A 25724-nucleotide genomic window follows, 5' to 3' on the forward strand; every position below is an offset into this window, starting at 1 on the left:
TTGCTCCAATAATTTTCCACCAACTCTTTGGTCTCAACAAATGTGTTTCTCTATACTTCTTCAAAGGTGAAATGACTGGAACTGAAAAGAAGGTTTCAGCTGAGAAAAATCAGCACAGTGGCATAGCTCTGCTGGTACTGCCTATTGACCTCCTCCTGCCTACAGTACCCCCTCCAGTGCTCCACAAACAGAAAGAGAATTGATGCTCCAAAGCCTGTGTTCTGCATCTCCCACAGTGGCACAATACTTGCACAACAATGCCATCCCTGCATACTGTTACTGTTCTGAAAGAAATTTCTAGAAATAGCTACAACTACTGACTTAAAAAAAAATAAATAAACCTTTTTCTCTTCACCTTCAGAGCGTCTTCATTTGATTAAAGATGCTATTATTCTTCTATTAAGACATTATGTGGATGTACCAAAAATGGGAATGTGGACTATAATATCACAATGACAATATAAAAGTTCTTTGCTCCTGGATTTAACAAATCCATCTTCCCATTGACTTTATTATCTTAGATAATGTACAGTAGCACAATAATATTCTTTGTCATAATTCCAGTAATTTCTGCAGTTGATCATAACCTATTGCAAAACAAACTCTGCTAAATAAAGTCCCCTCAAAGGAATGTGCTAGGGGATCAATGCTTGGAAAATGTAGAGCTTCTCACAGGAGTTTTATCTTCCAGGTGAGACAGAGGATCCAGAATTTTAAAAGCAATAAGGCAGCAAAACCACCATTAATACAGGGATGATTCTAAAGTCTTATTTACAACTTTGAGTTGAACCAAAGTAGCCAGGAAAAGAGCAATAAAAGCTGCAGCTTGATTTTGGCAACTGCAAGATCTATATAATTAAGGATTAGCTAATGCAGGACTGTATTTTCACTGAATAACCTTCCACTAAATTTGATGTATTTTTCTAACTGAATTTATGCAGAATTTTACACTGTTAACACCTTTCAAAATTTCTATATGAACAAGCACCCAGGAGCTACCATTAAGACTTTACAGATTTGGTCTGTAATGCAAGAGAGCAGTTAAATTGCCTCTCAAGTACTTATCTGCAAATTTACAAGGGAATATGGAAACAGGATTTTGAAATTTGCATTGATTAACAGCATTAACTTGCATTAAGTTTGGACTGAGAGAACAAGAGGACCATCTGTATGTTGTGTAGTTAGCCAAGCTGTAGGATGCTTTACAGGATGATTCGCAGAAATTATCATAGTTCTGACTCATAAATGGCAAATTATATGTTTGGGCTGAAGTCATTCAACTTGAGCAAAATCAAACATAAGCTTCTAATAGCTCGATTAAAACAGCACCACTACCTAAAGGAAAATATAATTGGTTGAAGAAAATATTGCATATTTTAATAGGTAATGATGAACTAGTGATGGTGTGAGTTAAATGACAGAAACCCGCACTAGAGACCTGTGCTTTTAGGAGCTTGTGAAACCATTTCTAGACTGTACAGAATCCCTCCATTCACAGATGTAACAGGTAATTGGATATGGAGAATGCTTGGAGGTGATTCAGGTTGAAAGACACGAATTCTGGCAGAAGCTTTGCAGTTTTGTGAGTTAACATCAGAAGAAAAAAAATTACATTCATCTGCTCTAACAATTCCTGTCTAACATCAGCCATGAACTTTCATCCTCTTGTGCCTATCTGAAGCCAAATATCTGGGGTTTGGCTAAAGACAGTTTTCTAGAGAGGAATTCAATTCTGACTTGAAAATTATGAGAGAAGGACAGGCTCACCTCTAAAATATCACCTCCCACACTCCCGAAAATCTGCCAGCAGTTTCTGTCTCTGTTCTCAGTGCTGAGTCTGGGGCACAGGCTCCAGATGCCAGTTACAGCTTCTCACACCAGCTCAGTGATTGTGAGAGTTTCCCAGCTACTGCAAATGTGACTCACTTAAGTGCATGCTGTGCCTTCTGGTCAGTTCTCATCATTAAAAAAACTTTAAATTGGTATTCTAAGAAAAAAAGAAAACTCCGCCCTAAAAAAATGACTGAAAAGATACTCAAATTCTCATACAATTGATTCATTTTTAACTGATAAAAACCCTTTTGCCAAACAAGACAGACCTCTGCTGTTGGATGAAGTTACTGCAAGCTTTGCAAGCTTCCTCACTACCCTGGAATAATTCCCTTGGGCTGGTTATAGGTTATAGCTTGCAGTGCAAAGCAAGGCTCTTGCTGCACCATAGTGGCATTTGAGGTGGCTTGTTAGCAGAGGTAGCCAAGCACAAGACGAGGTGGTCACTCCCTCCATCCTAATGCATTTCTTCCTGAGGGGCCCATCTCATGGAAACAAACATGCTCAGAATCTGATAAAAAGCTGCCCTTTGTGGCATCGCTGTTGCTCCTAAAAATAAGGTGCTATAGCTCTCACAAGCAGAATTAAAAGATGCAATTGCCAAGACTAAGAAATTTAAAGATTTAAAATGAATGCATAAACATTGCATTTGGCTATCCCACAAATATCAAAATGCCAGCTTGCAGGTCAGCTTTCCATTGACCTGAGGTCTATGACACTGGGACTAACACGTGTCTGCCAGTCACAGCATTCCAAATTGCATGACAACTCTGTCAAAGTTAAATTACAGCTGTACTCAGGCTACCCAGTGCCAGTCTCCCTGTCAGATCCCTGTTACTGTGGACTGCAACCTTACTGTGATGGTGTTCAGATACTGGAGCTGAAAATGTGGTTTCTTATTCGGTTAAGAAACAACCAGCATCTGCCTTATGCCTTCCACTGAAATAGCAGACTATGATTTAAGAAACAGAATTATCCTTCCTCACTGTTCAAAGCAAGAGAAGAGGGGAACAGGCTAAAATCCCCATTGATAAAATAATTTGAGTTGGAAGCAGCCACTAATAAGGCAATAAAGGTGAACTACATGCTCAAAGAAGTCAGCCCAAAGTCACATTTGACTCTGTGGCAGAAATGAGACAGTTATAAGCTGGGGCATGTTTCAGAGGCAGGATCTGGAGCAAAGGATGTCTATTTCTTTGAATACTTGGCTGGGGTATGAGAATTAAAGTCTTGCTACGAAAACGTAAATAATAACAGCTATGATAGCTGTCCTTTATAACAAAACTCAGTTTTACCATCTGCAACAGAATTACACTACATGCAGTTTATTATGGTGTAGTGATACAAGACACATCACAGCAGTTTAAAACACAGATATGAAAAAAATTATCTGGAAGCTTTGAAGGATCTTGAATTCAAGACTAGAAATACATAATTGCCATGGTTAAGTTTCACCCTGCTTTTTGGATTTGTTTCAATCTTCTTTTTTGTTCAAGAGGGTAAGACACTCAAGAGTTACTACTAATTAAAAGGCACAGTGTTGCATTAGTGCCAGCAGTATAAACACCATTTTCAATGCCTGAAGTATGACAGTAATATGACTGCAGCAGTTCCATCTGTAGAAAATACAGTTAATGACCGTCTTCCCTAATGCAGAAATGTGTCTGATGGCCTAAGATCAGTCAGCTGGGAAAGGAAGTCAGGTAAAAAAGGGACCACACTTTGCAGCTGCCATGGTTGCTCACTACAGCAGCATCTCTGCTATCAGCTGGAAAGATGAGCAAGGGGACAAGTGAGCTGTCAGATGTCCAGACTGAAAACTTACATATCAAAAGCTTTGTGGCATCCAAATTTTCAAGTAAATTTTACTGAGCTTTGTAGTAGCTTCATGAGCTGAATATTCAGTTCTACCCAGCGCACACTAGGTGTCAGTCCTGCCCCAGTACAGCGGGGTACAGGAATGTAGGAATACACGGAACGAGTATTCCCAAAACACTCTTTTTCTTCTAGATTACTAGGGGTCAAGCTTGCATAGCGGTCAAAGAACAAGAATAAAAACAGCTTTCTGTTCTCATGGACAAATATTAAGAAACTACATGCTTTGTCTTTAAAACGTGTTCTTGTAAAGCTGGGATGGTCTTGTAACTAAAACTAAGAAAGGTTAGAAAACAGGTCAACATGCAGCCACAGTAAGTGCAATCTGGTTTCTGTAGGGAAATAAAGAAGCTAACAGACTTTTGTACGTGTTTTTAGGAAGATGAAATTTCCCAGAGAAAAGGTAAGTCAAAGTTGTTCCTGCTAGAGGCAGAACTAATGGAGCCTATTTCTCAACAAGCCTATGGCTGTTGTTTCTTGGATATCTTTCCTCCTTCTACCCTTTAGGACAGAGACATAGCACACAGATTTCCTACAATGCTTATTGAATAGTGTATGTTGATTTGTGGCCAGGTACACTTCTGCTTTTCCATCCCTTGGTAGGGTACTGCTTTGAATCTCTGCTCATTTGTGAACATTCACAAAGTCTTTGAGAACAGAGGTCTAAGTGCCTACTTTTCTTTCCAGCTTAACTGCAGCTGGCCATGGTATTCACATTGTTGGGATGTCTGATCAGTGTGATTCCCTAGGAGCACCCTAAAGATCTAATCAAGTCAATCAACTTGGACATCCATCACAAGATTGCTGCCTGACTGCTTGCTTATAGGTCATGCACTCCCAGGTACAGCAGTTTTCAGTACAGTTCTATGAAATGAGACTTATCTTTGTCCCCATGGCAACAGACTGCAGTCACCCCACTTAGGAGATGGGATTGCAGTTTATTTGCCAGCTTCAGTCTAGCTAGTTCAAGAAAACTTCACAATACATCCTTAGTAGTAGGGTTAGGGTCTCCACACAGCATACACACATTAGCTAAAGCTCATGCTGTCATCACATCTACTCCTGAGACGGAACTTTTTTGTTCCACAGCTGAAGAAATATCACACACAACTGCAGAGCAGGTCCTGGTAGGAAATGCACATTATATCACATTATCTGAAATTATTTCAGCGTGCACCTTACAAGAACATGATGTATTTAGATAAAAGACACAAAGTGCACATAGTGTACCTGTGTCATTTCCACCTCATCCCCACAAAAAAAAAAAAAAAAAAAAAACCCAACCCCACAAACCCACAAGCCAGTTACTTAAGATGTTTGTGACTAATACAGACACAGGACAGGAGAGGCAACACTTCCTGTACCACAGATAGAGGTGCCCAGCAGGCACTTGGCTTCACTTGGCCCTTTTGCCTAGGAACGTTTCCAAGTACCACGTTATGCTAAAGAGGTCATTGACCTGAGAATGTCCAGATTCATGTCAGAGTAATACTCAGAAACCTCAATTAAATCTCTGGTTTCCTTAAACAAAATTCACATCTACCCCTCACAACACGGAGTTCTGGTAGGCCTGTGAAATTTCATGTCATGCCACAGCAACACAGATGAAAACTATTTCATCCCTTCTATAGAGCTGGTACCATCTTCAGCCACTGGATATTTCTGCCAATTCATACAGACTGAAGCAGCAAAGGGCAGTCAACCTCCTCAAGACATTCACCTGGGGAAGGAGTTATGCTCATTCCATGTCTTCAAGCTGTGAGCAAAGTTGATTCTGGTCTCACACATTGGCTTTGTTGCAAGAATTGGGAAAGTCACACACCAAGGCCTTTTGCTTCTATTTCTCAGATTTAGTCTAGTATTTACACTGCTATATATGAAGCAAAAAAATGTTTCAGAAAGAAGAAACCATTAGATTACTCATTTCAGTCTTGAACAGGTCATTTGATGACAATAACTTGCCATACACAATGTGCAGATAGATTTGGTTGCCCAGATCAGCAATTACCTGACTCCCCATAAACAGCATGCCAAACTCTTTACTTTTTCCTAATCTCATAAGAAGAATAATGGAAGGGGGGAAAAAAAACCTATTCTTGAAGTTTCCATGTCAAACTTTAGACCCCAAGGCAAGTCTCTTTTCCTCATAGAGAGGACAACTCTCTCTCTCTTAAAAAAACATCACATGCAGTCTTCAGACATGAGTTTCATCAGAAAAATCTGCTATTCAGGCCCAGAAACAGATCCTACATCAGATACTTAAGGGCTAAAGGGCAGTTTGTTGTTGATGACAACGTAAGCAAGGCAACTTGTGAACAAAGCACTGTGTATTCCTAACCCAAATAAGCAAATCTCCAGTATTTCTTATCTTTAAACTATACAGTCACAAGATCAGGTCAAACTCCAGTTTTCAATATATTTTCTGAAAAGATTTATCGTGTTCATCTGTGGAAAGCCTAACAGAAAAAAATTATCAGTATTCTACTAGATAATATTGAATTTACTTTCTTTTTACAGAGAGGTAAAAGGCAGTTTTAACAATGCATTTTGTGGCCCTAAATTCAAGTGATCAACAGTATATCTGGACATCACATGATGTCTAAGTCCTAGAGAAATAATAGCTAAAAAACAGTGCAGAAAGAGCTCCCCCAATTTATCCAAGATATCTCCAGATACTCTGGCAAAAAAATCAGAGTCACAAATCTCAGAGGGTTTTTCCATTCCCTGTGATAAAAAGTCCAGTTTCTCTGTCAGCTGCAGACAGAGATTCCAACTGTAATCACCCTGCAGATACCACAGGCAAGGCATCCAGCACTTGTATTCTTTGCTGAAGAGGATTTGCAGGTGCTTCCCCATCCTCCAGGTTTTTTTATTATTATGAAAGAAGCACCCTAATCCAAGTTAGATTTCCTGTTCAGAACTGCACAAGCCATTATTTCCAGACAGCTAGAGACTTACTCTGCTTCTCATGCTGTCAGCATCTGCCTCATACAGCACTTACTGTGCCATTAAATGCTTTCCCCAGCTGCCAGCCAGGAACACAGAGCTGCTTCATCTCATAAAAAGCAGCTCTCCCAACTCTTCATGCAGGGTCCATCCACATTAGTTAAAGAATAAAAGGCAGAAGGAACAAGCTAGGCAAAACAGTATTTTAATGGTCCACTCATCTCCTGGGGCCTCACCTCATTCAAGCTGTACAGCTGAGAATCCATGTGTCTTCTCAAGGGGAAAACTCTCTGCTAAAATCAGCCTCATAAGTACATTAGAAGCATTTGGTCTGCACACATGCTTTTCTTGCTGGTCAGTGACATTTAAGTGAATAGCTGGCTTTCTAGCAGTCAAACTCAAGTCCAAGGTTTTCAGCAAGCATAAGGAATACTATGCCAGGCACAAATTATCAAATTTAAGAGGAAGCCCTGTGGATTGACAAGCTTTCTCCTTCAATATCTACAGCAAAGAAGTTTCCAGAAGCACTTCTACCCAACATTTATAACTGAATCACAAGAAAAGCCAGTGGAAAAGAAGGCTCACCAAGTGTTCTGTGATAGTCACAGCTGTTTAAGTCTCCAACCTGATGGAAACAGTTGTTTTGGCCACTTGTTGCCTGTAACTATGCTTGCAATGTGCTTTTAAAGGCCACTGAGACATTAAGAAATATAAAAAAGATTTGTAATGCCTTGAAGGCAAAGATTGGCAGTAATATTTAGACAACAGGTACCAGATACAGACCACCTTAAAAAACACAAAACACTAAACCCATCCTCCTCCCCCCCAAAAAACCCACACACACCCCCAAAAATAAAAAAAAAACCCCACAAAATAGCATAAAAGCAACATGGAAGGCATTTCTGATTTTTAAGCCTGCTTCAACCCACTCTGCAATAGCCAGGAGACCTTCAACTCCAGGCACAGTGGGTGGGAGTTAAGAGCCAGAGTTTAAAATATGCTGTACTGATGTCCTTACAACACCTTCCAAGAACCACCACAGTCACAGCACCAAACCTGGCAAATTGATGAAGTCATCACTTCAAACCTGCAGCAAGAACTTCCCATAGCTCTAGATATTCCAGAAAGTAAACTCTGGTTTAAAGATAAAGCATTTCATGGGCAAGAGAAGCAATGAGTTGCTATACCAAACCACTTTGTACCTGCAGTCAGAGCCCAGAGTTATTTAGCATCTAAACTATTAGAAAAGTTAAATATGAAAAAGTCAGGTCCCCCCAGTATGTTGCCAGTCTACAAGATTATGCATATTTCAGGCTTTTCAAAGAAGCTTGGTCAAATTTTCTCCTAAAGCTGATAGAGCAAGTTAGGAATCGATTTTAAAAGAGAAAAAAGACAACCAAACAAAAAAAACCCCAAACAAACAAAAAAGCAAACAAAAAAACCCACCCCACACCAAAAACACTAAAAAAAAAACCCTCATAGGACTGGGCAAAAACTATAACAAGACTAAAGAAGAATAATTTTGTACTTTGATTTAATCAGTGACAGTTAAGAGATAAACAGTTATTTCATGCAGAGGTTGGCGTCTCTTTTCTCCCAATTCAGACATTCAATAAAGTTTTTTATTCCTTGTCAGTTACATCTGAAAATATTCCTATTCTTAAAGCTACCTTTACAAATAAGTTTACTGCAAAACCAATGAGTTAGAGAAGTCAAAATGAGGATTCAGGTATAAAACTGCCAGAGACTCCTGGCTGGTTTTCTAATGTGCATGAGAACTGTTTACCCATCTGGAAGGAAGATTTTCAATTCCTATTTCAAATCCAGAAACCTAGAAGGTTTCAGGAACAAGAACAAGGATTCTGCCTAGCTTCTTCATCAATAGGATTGTATAAGCCTCACCTAGACAAAGCCTCTGGGGTTTTCAAATGTTATAACAAACACAAAGTAAACAAAAAAAAACCCAAATAATCAGGTTCTTCATTTGCACACTAAGTATACATCTGTTAATCTTGAGCATTTTTAAGTAATTAAACATTTTTTTCACACAGATGCTTCAAGGTTGACAGTATGCACACCAAATACTTCACCTCCTTCCCAAAGTCAATTGCTTACTCAAAGCTGGTTCTGAGAACCTAAAAGGTGGGCAAGACTGCCAACTACATGCAGCATATTTCAGGAAAATGACTCACTAAGTTCAAAATGTTTTACACATTTAATTAAGCCTTACGCTAACTCCAGTTGGCAAGCAGGAGTATGAATCATGGAAGCTGGATCACAAGAGCAAACTCAAGGCAACACAAAAACTTAACTGCTTCCTTCTGGAGCTGAGCAGTGACTTACTGAAGGAGGGATCCAGCAGGATACCCCTCACTTCCTAGGCCAGGGTAGCACGGAGGGGAAGCAAGGGGGAGGCAGAAGGGCACTGCCATGACCTGAAGCCCAGAGGCTGCACAGCCAGTCACTGCTGAGGGCTGACATCCAGCCCTGTGCTGCCTACAGACACTGCAACACTGAGCTACTGCTCTCCCCCTCCTGTGTCTTCCACAAAGAAAGATGTCTTCTTCCAACAAAGGATGGAACATGGAGGACAAAGAGGCAGGGGTAATGGTGTCATTAGCACAATTTTTGTGTCATCATTGTGCACACCACTGCATGTACCTAGTGGTTACCAGGTTGTTACTTGACATATTATGCACCACAGTATCCTGAGCTCCTTTACTGAGGTAGAATACTAGTAGAAGAGCTCAAACTTGCACAAAAGAGTCCTGATGTTAAAAAAAATTATGTACATGTATGCCTTATCCTGCTATCCACAGGTTGCCCACTCCCACTGCTGACTGCAATGAGCTAAAGTAAATGAGAACACAGAAGAGAGCTCTGAGGTCCCACAAGACCACAGAAGAACGTACAATAGACATTTAGTTTAGAAGGATTCACAGAACATCCATTAGATGTGCTATAAATCAGCCTCCATCACACCATTTAAAAAAGTAGAGCAGTAGCATATTAAAAAAAACATACACACCACTGGTTGGCTGCAAGGAAACAAGTGCAGTCATAGTCCTTTGCACTCTTACAATATGAAATATGTAAAGTAGTTTATAATGAAATTCCCATACACTCATAGTGCTGTTAGTGTATCCCTCTCCATCCTCAACATCCTGACCTGCAGGATGACAAGCTTCCCATGTTAGACAAGAAACACAGGCAAACAATCTTCATACAGTCAGGATCTCACTGTTATCATTTCAGCCAGCACAAAGTTGTACAGCTGAGGGCATATGTTCTGCAGAACAGAGGTACAAGAAGATCAGAGGTCCCCATTACAGCAGCAGATTAGGTTTTTCACAGGCATGCTTGGATTTGCTTCCTTGGTCAAGCTGAAACCACTAAGAACCATCCTGTCAGATGCAGTAACTGCCCTCCCCTAGTCAAAGGGCACTGGTGTTAAATATTTAGCTCAGAAGAGATACTTGTGGCAGGGGTTGTACTGATTTTCAAGACCTGTCCCACTAATGCACTTGAGGCTTCAGGTGGCCGCACCTACCCTGTAGAAGGAAAGATTAATTCTTCAACTATTCCCACTATCTATCTGAACAATGCTGAACTCTTCACCATAGTTACCAACACTGAGCTATCAGACAGCAAAACTCTTCATGCAATCCTAAACCAAGCCTGATTCAAACCAATAAGTAAGCAGGGAAAAACTGTCACCTTCTTATACCTTCTCATTCACCTTTACATTCACAACAAGATCTTGTGCAAAATATGCATCAAGCCTGGATATCAAGTCATATTTAGTATTGTGCTTTACTGCTTAAATATTTGTTGGATAGTGGAATCAGATGTTTGTAGGATTTGATCACTTGCCTGTCTACAGAAGTAAACAAACTACATACTGCAAACTAACAAATACCATTCAAAACTACACACTGCAAGCTGACAAATACTACTCAGATCTTTGAGCTATGTTAATCTCCCTTTCACTCAACAAGACTGTCACCCACAGAAACATATTAATATCTACAGTAAGATTGCTTCTCATACACCATTTCCAGAAGAAATCTCTCTGAAACCAGATGCATACTCTGGAGCTTCAGGGCTACCTTTTCCTCCTTGAAGTGTGACAAAACCTTATGCCAGGCTAGGAGAAACCAACAGCAGGAAACTAAGAGAATAAACTAATCAGATACAGAAATAAATTCAGGCACACACTACAAATCTCCTACCTTGACAGATTTTCTGACTCTATTGGGTCAGATGTCCCCTGTGCATCTAATCTACAACCCAACAAATTTCAAAGAAATTAGTAATCCTTCAGTTTTCTCTCAAAAGTAAACAGCATTATACATACCAGGCATAGGCATTTAGATTTGTCATTTTCTTCAAGTATTTGGCTTCTAACAGTACAAGAGACGACTATAGGCATCCGTGGGGAACCTAGACAGTTGTTTGAGAAGGAAATCCCAAGAACATCTGTGTGCATCACACTACCCAGCACACAGCCCTGCCGGGATAGGGTCCTGCCCTTGCTTGGCACCCACAGGGCCAAAGGACCAAGGCTCCTTCTGACAAGTGGGGCAGCCCAAAGGATGCTGCCTCTAGGAAGACTTCCCTCCGGAGAAAACCCATCATCTTCACCTCTGCAAACTGCAGGACAGGCTCTAAGCAGACCTCACCTCAGAGGCCTGTTGTGTCAGGTGCAGTCAGGAAGCTGGGATTCACTCAGCATCACCTTGCTCTAGCTTTCATTTTAGCAACAGAAATCAGCCCATCTTCTACTGCTACACTTCTCTTTCTAAGGAGCTCCCCAGACTAACTTGAAAAGAGGTGAAGAGACCAAGCATTTCAAAGACTTTAACTGAAATCATAAATCAATAAGTAACACCCCCCTCACCATGCCCTCCCTATTCAGCTGTGCAGAGTGCCCAGAACAGCCTTCAATATTTCAAGCAGGATTTCAGAAGCAGTTTTCATATGACAGACACTCCAAGAAGGCTCACTAACATAACCAAAACACTACTCAAGCAGTTTAATTCTTTTGTAACAGCTTCTTTTATAGAAAAGATGACTCACAATCCTTACCTTTCTTAAGAAAGAAATAAAGCAAAACATGTTAAAAGCTGCTCTAATATATCCTGTACAAAAAGTCTCTCAAGACTGTTCATCATACTAGAAGATTTTTATGGGAAAATTCAGGAGATTATACCAACTAAACATGCATGATTAATAGCACAAACCAGGAAGCAATCCACTCAAATAACAGGTGTCAGGTATAAGAGTATATCCACTTTAAAAGTACCATACTGCTCACTATTCTGTTTGCAACGTTTGCTTCCATAAAGAAGTATTGTTAAATATATGTATTACCTTTTCACCTGAGTTGAAAATTGAGGATTGGACTGAAAATATAAAGTTTTAGATTAGTAAATACTGAGGACCCCTCAGTTACTGATTACTGAAGGTGACAACTGTGGTTGCTAGCGTCCAAAAGGATCAAACTTCTTGTTCGAGTGCTAAATTTGAATAAATATGCCTGATCTGCACACTTAAAACCCAGACCACCCCAAATAACAAAAGACACCAATGAAAGAGATAAACTGTACTTCAACTATCCATCATATATGTCAATGCCAGTTACAATCCACTGTGTTTCCCCTCTCTTTTTCTTTTGTTTGATGTTTGCTATTAGAAAGAATACTTCTAGACCAGACTAAAAAACCTAGTAATCACTGTAATTACTGACCTCACATAACTAAAAAGGGGAGAAAAGATATACAAAAAGACTAAAGTAGCAATCAGGAAATCCACATCCACTTTTGAGGAGACAGGTCTGACCAGGGGCAGAATTTGTCCTTTACAAAACTCCTCACACCCAAAACTGAAATGTTTAGAAGACTTCAGGTTTCTACCTCGTATAATTACAAAGAGGTCAGTTGATCAGGATACCTACATGTCAAGAAACTTAGATATACCAGGAATTCTACATAAATGCTAGATCAAAGTTTTGAGCAGCTAGGAATTTGAGCAGTTCACAGACACAATATTGTCACAACACCCACCTGCTACCCTAGACATCAGGTCTTTATATTCAGCCCCACACTTTCCTGGTGTTGAAGCAATCTTCTTCCACAGAGGTGATAGACAACATGCCTTTTGTGGCCAACTCTCAGAAATGACTGGCTGAATGAAACAAAGCATCTGGTAGTTTTAAGCAGCCAGGTGCTTGAGAAGAGGTAATTTGCCTTCCTTCTTGACTTCTAAAACAGTGTTGTTTTTGTTGCTGCTCTGAATACTTCACATGCCACTTGTAAATGTCAATATCATCTTTGTATCATCTGAGTTTGATAAGCATGTCTGAGTATCGATCACACATTCTATAAACACAAAACTTCTGCAAGTGCAGTTCACTTGTTCAAAATGCAGCCAGACTAATTTATTACCCAAAGCTCTCTTTCTAGTCAGCAGGGAAAACTAGTCAAGTCTTGAAAAAAAATAAACTGCACCATGAAGCACATAGCTAGAAACAGAAGCTTAAAACCTGACATCTCCAATAACACTCTTCTGTGTCTAACCATTTCCATTTAAGAATATATATTTTTAATATATATATATACACACACACACACATATATTTATTTTTTAAAGATTTAGAGCTATCTTCTGATTTTTTCCTATCAAATCTTTGGAAGAAAGCAGTCAAAACACTTACTTCCAAAATAACAGTGCCCATCTTGCCTCTTTGTCACATTACTTTTCCTACGGTGCAAGTTATATATAAACCTTGGAAAAGTGAGTAAAAGAGTCAAAGAAAGAACACATTTCAAAAGAAAACAGTGTTGTAAGGAGAAAACAAACCAGAGTGAGCAAAAGGATTAGAGCAATCTAGTAGGAAAAAAGTAAAACAATTGACTTCCACTTCATTGTAATATAAAAAAATAGATTTTCTCAGCCTAGAGTTGTAACCATCTGTGTGTAAATTGTCGTTTGTTTCCATTTTAAATACCACATTTCTTTAGGAGGCACCATACCCATCACAGAAACAATTTATCCTTGACTCCAGGGACTGCCAAGTGACTCATCTCTCCTGATGACACAATTCACTCACAGCCAGCACACTCTTGGGCACCAACAGCCATTACAGTATAAGATTATTTTCATGAGGGAATGGTTTTCCCCAGATGAACTTTCATTTAAGTAATAACCCTTGTTCAAAATCAAGCAATCCAATTCCATGAAGCATTTTACATCTTGCAAATACTGTCAGAAACTCTTTTCCCTGTTCAGCATGACATTTGCTCAGCTGTGACTGCTGCAGTGCAACATTTATTTTAAAATAATCTTCCAAACACAGTGCATCCATGTGCCTGTCTAATTGATTAAATCAGAGTTGGTCATTTTAGTGTCCACTTAGCAAAAAACATTTAGTTGGTTAGCTGTTGGTTCCATTGGTAGGCACTGCAAACTTAAAAACCCAACACACAACAGAAAACACAGACAAAACCCACACCCCCATGCACGGTCCCTGAACTCTGCAGGCTGCACCACCCCACTGCATCAGTGCTTCCTGGGGGGCCAGGAACAGAGCTGAAATCACCATCACACCCAGCTTCTGATTCAATAAAGCCTCAAGAAGATCAGGGCCAACACATGTGAAAGTTACACTTCAATAGGAGGGAGCATCAGCTACAATCTCAAGGGAAGCTCTGCTGCCAACTATAGTTGCCAGTGACTTTCTAAAAAACCCATGATTTAGGGTCTCAAGAGATATGGAGACAGAATTAATTTCTGGTTCTGAAAGACTAAGATTTCTGAGAAACACAATCTGTCACCCTTTGGCCACGGAGAGATTAGTTTCAATGAAGGTTGCAATAAAAAAACCTAGAACCAAAAAGTGCAATGTGAATGGGATATCATGTATAAATATGTTGCCAAACATACATGTTTAAGTTCACAGGTCACAAGTCTTTCAGTTTATGTAATAAGTTTTTCTACACACCTCTTACCTCAAAAATTTGAAGTTTTCTATGTCTTCATTTGCTTTATGAAACATACAACGGGGCAGAGAAAGAAAAAACAAAAGCAAAAAAATAATAGGCTTGCCTTTCATATTCATATCTCCCCTTTGTCTGTTTGAATTCAGTTGATGAGGCAGTGACAACAAGAAACCAATTTACAAAGAATCAGAAGTAACAAAATTCTATTTCAATAAGAGTAGTACAGCTGTTGCCCTGTCAGCTGCCCCTTCATTGCTGGAATTCTGAACAGAGGCTCTGGAGTGCAAGAGAAGGAGACATTTCATTCATTCCATGACCCCAGCTGTCCCCTCTCACAGTTTAGCCACACAGACAGTGACAAAAAACCTTGAACCTTTATCAAGGACACATTTTTTATACACTATTTCTCATGGAATTAAATAGAAACCAGTATTCTGTTGGTTGCCTGATCAACTTCATTCCAAAACAAATTGCAGTTATTTATTCTTTTTTAAAGTGTTAGACAATAGGCTAATATATAGATAATAATATAATCTACATTATATATAATGTATATTAATACATTTTGGGAATTAAAACCATTTCTAAAAATCAATTTGCAAAGTTATTATCTACCAAGTCCTTTGTAAGAGCTAAATACTAGGGTTGTTTTTTTAATGCAAAATTAAGTAAAACAGCTTACATTGCCTATACCATATGCTCAGAGAACTGTGGAAAGGAGAACTAATTTGTTTATTAAATACATCACCAGTACAATTTTGTAAGAATCGATGCAAGGTCATAATTTTCCAGTCAAGGCCTACATATGAGTTCACTGTGCATTTATTTCCATAGAGAGGAAAAAGTCATCCCAGACAGATGCCTACAAATCTTTCTCTTAGAAAGGTGTGTAGCACAATATCTGAACTTACAATTACTTACATACCGTAATTATAAAACATTACTTAATAGAAAAAAAAAAAATCATTACTTTAAACCTTTTTCTTAAACAAGGTTCCTTAATCTTGAGTGTTTGGTTGCTTGGTTTTTTGGAGGAAGAAAAAAATGCCAGTACATTCAGTAAACATGTTGCTGTCATCTAGCAACCCGAATCAGGATTCCATCCTCAAAAGTTTTTACATCATATTATGAAATTGTACTTCTCTATACTTTGTGTCATACCACTCATTTGATGTTAATCTTCCTATTTGTTTTCCCCTGAAAGGAAAAGCTCCTCTTGCAGGCCGTTTTTTAATAAGGTACAGACTTCTTGTGTGTAAACATATATACCAAGAAATGTTTTGTGTTCTGTGATCATTCCTAACAACCAAAACACAACTCACAAAGCAGCAGAAAACCCAAGTTAATCTGTTTGAAGGACCTCAATACACCTGTGACCTATAAGCTCAACCACAGAGATGCAGATTCTTTTTCTTCATTGTGCAGTCATTTATAATTACTATTAAAAATCATCACTAACATACATTTAATTTTATAATGGATTGAACACTCCATACCAGGTGTATTGAGACCTTTAATTAATTGAGGCAGGAGACAAGTCAAACTTCACCAGATCCTACTGGAAAAAACAACAGCCACCTCTCCAACTTTGCAAGAAAAGCAACTCTTTTAATAGGAAACCAGAATGTTCTGACCTGCTTTAAGTTGACTGCTGGTTTTTTCATGAGACAAATAGACATAGCAGCAACTCTAGTGTTGGCGTGCACTGGTTAAGCTGTTTTGATATAATCCTAGTGAAAATCACAACAAACAGCCTGGAAGCACTCCCTGTTGTCTCTGCAGCTGAATATGGTTCCAGCCCCTTGGAAAGAGAGGCTGCTGCTGGTGGTTCAACATCACACTAGCACAGGTGTGCCTCAGCACTGTGGCAGGTACCTACCACAGACAAACTGGCCAGGAAGAAGCAGAGGCCTTCTTCAGAGACCAAGAAGGCATAACAATGCATAGATCCTAAACCTCAAAGAATCCACTTTATGCACTCTGGTATCATCTGAAAATCAAAAGCAACCCAAGAGATTACTGCATGGACAAATTCTTGATACAAGTGATCGACAAGCCAATAAAGGAATTTGTTCTGCTGGACCTGATCCATACAAACAACAAAGAACTGGTTAAGACTGAAGTTCCAGAGCAGTTTGCCTTGCAGTTACCACGAAAAGAAGCCCAAGATCCCAAGACAAAAGAGAAAAGCAAAAGTCAAGATCACAACTGTAGACTTCATCAGAAAAGATTTTGTTCCCTTCTGGCATCTGCTTGGATGAATCCCATGGCAGATGACCCTGGAAGACACAGGGGTACAGGAAAGCTGGATAATTTTCAAAAGATCACCTCCTTCTAGCTCAGGATTTGGCCACCCCAACCAACAGAAAAGTCATACAAAGCCAGCCAAAGGCCTGCATCTGAACAAGGAGCATCTGAAAAACCTCAGACATACAAGAGAAGTATATCTAAATGGAGGAAACACAAGTGTCCAGGAGGAGCATGAAGACTACTAAGCATGTAGTGGTGGTGTCAGGAAAGCCAAATCCCAGGTGCCATTGAATCTGGTGACAGAGGCAGAGTAACAACGACTGATGAAGTTTTAGCAGCAGCAAAAGGAATACCTTTCCTGCTACTGAGAGAGGAAGGAGAGATGGTGACAAAGGACAGAAGAAAACCGAGGTACTCAGTACTTTCTTGCCTTGGCCTTGGTAATTCTGACTCCCAACCCCCTGAAAAAAAGGTGGGAAAGAAGGATTTGGCTTTGGTAGAGGAGGGTCAGGTTAGGGGGCATTTAAACAAACACAACATACCCTGCAAAAGTAATGTGGGACTTGATGAGATACATCCATTAATGCTGAGGGAACTGACCAATATCATTGAGTGGCCACTCTCAGCACTCTGAAGACACATGGCAATTGGAAAAGCTTCTTGAGAGGTGTGAGAAAGCATGTAGCTTCTCTCAAGAAGGAAGATGCAGCAAACTGAAAGCAAGTCAGCTTCACCTCACTACCTGAAAGGGTGATGAATCAAATCTCTCTGGAAAGAATTCACAAGCACATGAATGGCAAGAAAATTATTTGCCGTAGTCACCATAGATTTGTGAAGAGGAAAACTGTGCTTAAACAACCTGACAGCTTTTACTATTTCATAGAATTAAGGTGCAGGCTTCAAGTAAGACTTTTGACACTGTCTTCCATATCTTAGACCAACAGATGAAGGACTGAATCAGATAAGTGAACAGTGAGATGAATCAAGAACTAATCTATAATACTCAAGGGGTTGTGATCAACACAAAAGAGTCAGCCATTGGCATGCCCCAGGGATCAAGACTGGGTCCTGGATTATTTAACATCTTCATTAATGATTTGGATGATTGGTCAGAGTACACACACTACAGGTTTGTAGATGTTACAAAACACAGTAACAGCTGGCAACACCAGACAGTTGTGCTGTGTCCAGAGGGACTTTTGCTGACTGAAGAAATTGGCCAACATGACAAAGGAACAAGCAAGGTTCTATACCTCAAGAAAAATAACCCTATGCACTGCTATAGGCTGGAGGCCACACAGCTGGAATTCATCTTGGCAGAGAAGGACCTGGACATCCTGGTGGACAAGGCAAATTGAGCCAGCTGCCAAAGAAAGTTGACGACACTCTAGACTCAATTAGAAAAGGTGCTGCCAGCAGGTCTAGTGGAGTGATCCTTCTCTTCCACTCACCACTGCTGAGACATCTGGAGTGATGCCCTGCTGTGGGCTTATGCAGTTAAAAAAAAAAAAAAAAAAAAAAAAAAAGACATGAACATACTGGAGCAAGTGAAGGTGAACCACCACAAAAAACTAACAATGGAGGAGCAGATCTGACCTACAAAAAAAGATTCTGAGAAAGCTGCTGAGAAAGCTGCAATTGTACCCCCTGGAGACGACAATGCAGGAGACAAAGAAAGAATAGAGAATGTGTCTTATTCACATGTATAAATACCCAAAGAGAGAAAATAGAAATGATAGAATGAGACTCTTTGCAGTGGTATCTCCAGTGAAGTGACAGGAGGCAGTGGGCACAAACCAAAACACAGGAGATTTTAAACATGAATGTTTTCTTTTCCTCTTAGGGTGATCAAATGCTAGAACCAGGTCCCAGAGAGCTTGTAGTGCCTTCCATTCAAGGCACAACTGGATGCAGTGCCAAGAACTTTCCCACCACTAACACTACTTTCAGCAAGGCAGGGAAGGTTGGGCTAGATGAGCTCCAGAGGCACCTTCCCAACCTCAGTTTTCTATGTTGCCACAAACACTTATTGCCTTGATAACAGCAGCACTAGAGCAACAAATACAAAATTTCCACTGATGTGCAGGTTTCATGCTTTCCTCATTGTGATCATTCAATGCAGTTTTCCCTCAGTTCCTAAAAAGTATCACACAAGCTGTAACTGCCATTAGTTATAGAAACTTCATCTTTCTTTGAAAATCCAATAAATTCATATCCTCACTATACACAGTGGCAGAAACTGCAACACGTGCTTGCCCTGAGCTCCATGCAGAGCTGCTCCCTCCAGTTTTATTACTCACATTTTCACCAGTGCACACAGTATCAGCAGAAGTTACATGTCTTTGGAAGCTGCACAGGAGTTAATAGTAAGCCTAGGTACTACCATTTTCAGTTTTGCCATGCAGTTGTTTGTGTTTCAGCACTTCCACTGCACATCTGCTCTACTTTACCCGAGAGCCCCATGCAATGTTTGAACTAGAGCATACAAATTCCCTTGAAAGGGTAAAACAGCTCAAAGCAATGCTACAAGACAGCTTCTGAATGCTGCAGTTTCAAAGTACTGGGAGCTATATTGTTCATATACCCATTATTTTAGAAAAAGGTGACAGAATTTTGCTGTCAGCTGCACCTTCAAGGAAGTTTAGATAGAATGCCAACACTTTGACCTAGACTAGACCCAATACACATCACCCTTAAGTATGCTGGGGCCTCTAACCAACACAGGTGGTCAGACTTATTCTTCTCTATCAAGAAAAGGCCATTTTGTCAAAAAGAACCTCTTAAGGAAAAACTGCATACCAGAAGTCAAAGCAGTAACTGCTGCAGGAGTCTAAAATCCTCTTAAGGAAATTTCCATCCACTAATCTGCTTGCTTTTGTGGCAGGACAAACAGGGTCTGTGGGATGTTCCTCCTCCTAGGGAAAAAGCTTTGATATCAACCCTCAGTAATCTGGGTGACAATTCTAGAGCAGAGCTGACACAGTGCTCTAGGGCCAAGATATGTCTCAGGAACAACGTTGTTGTTCTATCCAACAATCCATTTAATGTATGCCCCCAAGACATTTAAAGAACTTATCCATCAACAAGAAAATCAGACCTCAAAAAAATGAGAAGTGCAGTTTTATAATGCATTTTACCACCATTTGTCCACACTATACTCAGCATGGGAGAAACAGCAGGAGGCCAACATAGCCTAAGGGAGCAGGTAAGAACCATTGCATTACATTATTTCATTTCATCCCTTAAGTCACACTTCAATGTCTGAAAACAAAAAAAATTTTTTTTGAGGTTGAGCATGGTACAGCTATCAGTCACCTGAAAAGTAGAATGTTCTTTGTTACAATACCACTACAGCAGGACACAGGTTTCATGGAAATGGAAAAGGCTTACAAACTGAGCCAGAAAAGGGCTGAAATAGCATGGCAGCAGCAGAAAAAAGGAGAAGAAAAAGCAGAAAGAAACACCATTACTGACATTAAATTGCACACTACAATGTTTACATTACAAAATGAGAACATGGGATTAAGGTTTCTATACAAGCAGTCATTTAATGGCATTTTTTCCTGCCAAATTTCAATCTTAAAAATTATAAGAAGCATCCTTAATGAAAGTTAACTAGGTTTAAATTAACTTGGGAAACAAAGGCTATATTCATAAAAAAGTCCTAAAACCCACAAACCAGAAATTTTATCTTCAGCAATTTGCTCAAAGAAAGTGATGAGCCAAGCTACCTGCACTTAATTTGTTCCCCAAGCTTCTTAAAGAGTCATTTACTGCTCTTTTTAAGTAATGGTAATGGAAGGGAAAAAAGTCGATTTGGAAGTTGCACTCATTTCAGAGATCAAAGCTAAGATTTCTTCCTCCTTCCTATCATTAGGGGGTTAAGCTATCCCTTTAACATAGTAGAAGTTTAAAAAAACACATCCTTGCACAGAAAATCAGACATCAAAGGTAAGCGCTATGTTTCAAGGAGTAAGAGATACCAGCAAGTTGATCTTCAAAAGGTGGCTACTTAGACAATGCATCTTTGCAGCCTCCCTTCAGACCTGAAGGGATTCAGTCTCCTTTGCCTTTTTGACATCAGCAGATGGCTGATGGTCTATCAGGCACACCTTGGCTTGCTCTACACAAAACAGCAGCACCTTGCACTGACTCATAGGACCAGTGTCAAGCTTTGTCCTAAACTCATCATAATAGTGAGTGATGATTTGACCTTGCTGCTTTATATCTTCATACGACTTACTTGACATTTAAACACTTTGAGGCAAGACTTTTCCTTGCCTGTAGGTTTGGATTTGTTTGGGGTTTTTTTTGTTTGTTTTTTTCTTTTTGTAATTAGCACAATATTACAGTGCTAATATAGAATAATAATACTACAATATTATAACCAACAGATTAACTTGAAGCAAAGGGTCAGCTCAGTCTCGCTGTGGTGAAGAGCCAGCCAAGGGAACAAGCAGTAATGACATCAATTCAATAATGAATGGAATTACTTTACGCACAATTTCCAATACACAAACCTTGTTAATATAACAGTTACTCTTTTCGAGGTCATTACAAAATCTTCTCTGCAGAAAAACTGTATTCCTCAAGAAGCTGTGTGCTCTTTCTTGGAAAAAACGCACAGCCAATAGCTGTAAAATTAAATTCCCTAACCTCCGGTAGAACACATCTTTTTATTCCTCACTTGACCTTGCAATAAGAGACCAAAAATGGGTCTGCTTTGTATCTTGACAGCTACAAGCGTGTGGCTAATATCAACCAGAGACATTTTGTTTTGTGAAGACAGAAGGTGATATTTGTGTGATCCATGAATCAGCTGACTTACCTCTTTTACAGGTTCTTCATCCAGGGCAGCATCTTCCACCACAGTCTAGTAAACAGAGAGGAGAAAAGAGAAGAAAAATCCTGTAAATATATGCTACCAAGAAAGACAATTTTAAGCCAAGATCTAGCACAAAATACAGTCAGTTTAGTTTTAGGCAATTAAGTTGCTTTCAATTTATCCTTGTAGTAGGCTTGTTCTATTCTTCACACTTTGCACAGGTAAATTAACCTTTGAATCCATAGGGACATGCTTTCTCCAAGATATATAAAATGTTAAGAGAAGAAAGCATAATAAAAGGACTATTAAAATTTCTGATGAATAGTTGAAGCCAAATTTGTCCTAGAATGGATAAAGAACAAAATATTATCACTGAAAAAAATAGAGAAATGGAACATCACTTTTTGCTGGGAAGAGAGAATATATGTGTATATATAGGAGCAAATTTTCTAAACACTCAGCTTCCATTTAAATGCTGTGCTCACCTAAAATCCATGAAGTGATGAAACCTTTGGAAAACAGGTAGAAAGATGACATAGAGCTTGATCAGACAACCCTTTCTCAGGACAAATATTCCCAAGGCTGTAATTCACTATCCTATCCATCCAGCTTGAGTGGGATCAATAGCTTTGCCTACTCTCAAAGAAATTCTAGAACAGCAAATATTCCAATTTTCTTGCTTACTTGTCAAACGCAATTAATGACCTCCTGAGTCAACAGGTGAAACTCTAATCTTCCTTTACACAAACATAATATAGAATATGCCCTTGATGCTCTCTTCCTAATCAAATGATTGATTTACTATAAAAGCTGTATTTAATATCTGCAAGTCATTCACCTGAGTCATGCACAGGCACTAATAAATGTCTCTGTTTTAAAAGGGTTTTTGGCATTGAGAAAGGGGAGGAGAAAGAGGTCCATATGCATCAAAGAATTAAACTGTCTCCCTCCTTGTCTACTAACTGTGAAAAGCTTCCGTGAAAAAGAACAACTTGCAGACAATCATGAAAACATTTTATCCCACACAGATTCAGAGACCACGACAGTTCTCTTGAATCAGTACAACCACTAGTGTTTAAGCTGCATTCAGCTCATTAAAGAGTAAATGTTTCTGCTGTTTGAAAACGTCCTCATGGACAAGAGCCCATAAAAGATGAAATTAATTTCTATGTGCTTTTACTGGATTTGAGCAAACAGTACTTGAGTAATTCTATCTACAGCATGATCTAAAATGGTCTTAAGTTATAGCATATCTGTATTATGCTTAGAGACAGCAATAAATAGTGCAAATAAATGGTGCTTTATCTGTTGTTCCCATCTAAACTGCAGGAGTTTATGCCTGCAATTCTTTAACTCTCTAAGTTCTTTGTGAGATCTCAGCAAATGATAGATTAGTGTAGCTCAGCTATGCTGTTCTTTCAAGCAGGAAATGAAAATAAAGCACCATCAAAACTTACAAACCCACATATCTGATTAACTGTCATTGCAATGGATCAATTAGCCTTGGTAAGGAGATCCACACAGTTTATTCTCAAAGTCCTCTAAATGGTCCTCTACCAGCCAAAGAGGTGACAGTACAAGGACGTTGTCCCAGGCAATTGAGCTTTAGTGCAGGATTTACCCTATGATCTAGGGGAGTTTTTCTCAGAAATTGACAACAGAAAAAGCAATGACTGAAGTGCTTTCTGTCTGGGCCAGAAAGAACAACACTGGGCACACAAAAAACGAACTGATTTTAGAAAGAAGGGAAGGAAGAAGAAAAAACCAGGCATGTATATGTACTTTGAATAGCAGTCAATAGAAAGGTAGACTTGGGAGGGAAGCACCATTTCTTTGATGTTCAGCAGAAAATTGTTCACCATAAATATAATTATACAAGTCTTCTCATGGGGAAAGTGATTTAATAAGGTGTCAGCTGTGATTAACAAGGTGTCTAAAACAAAATCAGGAACGATACACGGTTTCCCAGCTATAACCTGTTTATTGGCCCTCATATTCCTTACATCCCACAAAGTGGAACAAGCAACAGTATTCAGAAGTGAATTACATGATTTAAACCTTGGCAAGCCCTCCACAGGGGACTCCAGAATGAACTATGCTGGTAGAATATATCACATTATCACTTCTGCTGTATTGTTTACATGTACAAACTAACAACTTGCATGAAACCTTTCCTGCAGTTCAGCAACTCCTTTTGAGTCGAGTGTTTTGTGCTCTCCATAACCGGTGTGGCTCAGTTACACTCCCATCTTGCCCTCTTACCCAAGCCCTGTTACAGTACTTCCAATCAAACAAGGGGATGGGGGGTTAAAAAATCAACACCAACCTCCCCCCCACCTCACAAGTTTCATTGATCGATTTTTACCACATGCCTGTTACAAATGTGCATCCTGTGCTACAAACAATTTACCTGAAATACTCGAGTGTTTGTGGACTGCTCAACAGTCCCAGAAATGCTGAGTAATCTACCTTGTCCCATTACAATATAAAAATCATAAAATCATGGAATAACCCAAGCTGGAAGGTACCCACAAGGATCACAGAGCTCAGCTCCTGCACAGGACATCCCCAAGCATCACACCATGTGACTGAGAGCACTGTCCAAACACCTCTTGAACTTGAATGATGCCTTTCTTGACACAAGATAACCTTAGCTGGCAAGTAATGAAAACACTGCAAGACAAATTGTGAGCACACGCAACACAGCAGCCCGCTAATTGTCACAGCATCGGGTTTCCAGTATGATCCGGAAAGCGCAGTCTTACGCTAAGAGGGAATGAGCAAATGGGTGATCCGAACCCAAGTGAGCTCCACGGACCTATTCGAGCCTCAAATTACAGATCACATACTTCATGTTTAAATGTGAGCCAGAGTCCGACTCAGCCCGCTTGGTGGGTTTCCATCTGTTGGATATGCTCTTTCCTTTCCAGCCACCCCACTTCCCCGGGGCACGGTTCCGACCCGAGCCCGGTGCCGGGCGGGCGGACCGGACAGGACGGGACATCCCGCACTGCCCGGACTCTGCTCCGAACCGCTCCGCCTGTGAGGCAACAGGTTCCCGAGCCTCGCCTGCCTCCCCGCCCTCAGCGGCGAGCAGAGCGGGCGAGGGATGCTCATCGCACCCCGTTCCGGGATGTTTTTTGGGACAGCACCGAGGTGCTTCCCCGGCGGGAAAGGGGGCCCGGCAGCACCGCCGCTGCCGCACGCCCCCGCAGCCGCTCACCTCCGTCTCCATGGGCTCCACCTCTATCCCTTTCCATAGCTCCAGCAAGTGGGCGATCGGCATTGCTGGGCGATTCCTGCCTGAGGACGGGATCAAGCAGCAGGAGCGCGCGTCGCGAGCGGGAGCGGAGGCAGGAAGGTGCCAGGCGGGGACGGGACACGGCGCCGAGTGGGACCGGGACTCTCCAGGCACCCGCTGGCCAAAATGGCTCCGCGCTGCCCCCGGGGAGCTGCTGCCAGGCGGGGCGCGGGCGCTTCGCAGGCGCGGGGGCAGGACAAGGCAGCCACCGAGGGATCCCCGCCGCCCCGTCCCGTCCCTCTCGGCCGCCTTGGCTCGCTTTTAAGCTGGGCAAAGTTGCTGCGGAGGATGCTGCGGCGGCGGCGGGCGCTGCCATGGCAACGGCGGCGCGGCCCCCCCGGCCCCGCCCGCAGCGCCCCAGGGACCGGCGGGGACGGGAACGGCGCCGGGCAGAACCGGGGATGGAGAGGCAACAGGAAAATCTGTCCGTTTATAGCCACGATGTAGAACGCCGGAATCGTGATAGAGCGTGCAGCTGGCAGAAGGATATCCAAGGTTTACAAAGCCCAGTATTACTCCAGTCTCAAAACAAATTAGCCCTAATTTCCTTTACTATTTTATCTCCGTACTACGAAGCTCGTAGTAAAGTCTGTTTATTCACATGCCCTTTCCTCCTCCTTCAGATCTCAAAAGCTATTACAACCTTACTATAGCAAGCATGACAACACATCACATGTCCACCTGCCAGAAACCATGG

At 40.6% G+C, this 25724-nt stretch overlaps 1 protein-coding gene across 1 annotated transcript in view; it reads right to left on the reverse strand.

The window, feature by feature from the left end:
- Positions 1 to 25102, reverse strand: part of RPS6KA2 (ribosomal protein S6 kinase A2) — a 262329-nt gene extending 237227 nt beyond the window's left edge. Inside the window, exons 1-2 of the mRNA XM_088161421.1 lie at positions 24950 to 25102; positions 21730 to 21774 (exon numbers count right to left, since the gene is read on the reverse strand). Of these exons, the coding sequence (XP_088017547.1) occupies positions 21730 to 21774; positions 24950 to 25012 (108 nt within the window). The 5' untranslated portion in view covers positions 25013 to 25102. The remainder of the gene's footprint in view (positions 1 to 21729; positions 21775 to 24949) is intronic.
- Positions 25103 to 25724: the final 622 nt, after the last annotated feature.

Source organism: Sturnus vulgaris, chromosome 3, assembly GCF_052056855.1.
Source record: "Sturnus vulgaris isolate bStuVul1 chromosome 3, bStuVul1.hap1, whole genome shotgun sequence".
NCBI classification, from domain to species: domain Eukaryota; kingdom Metazoa; phylum Chordata; class Aves; order Passeriformes; family Sturnidae; genus Sturnus; species Sturnus vulgaris.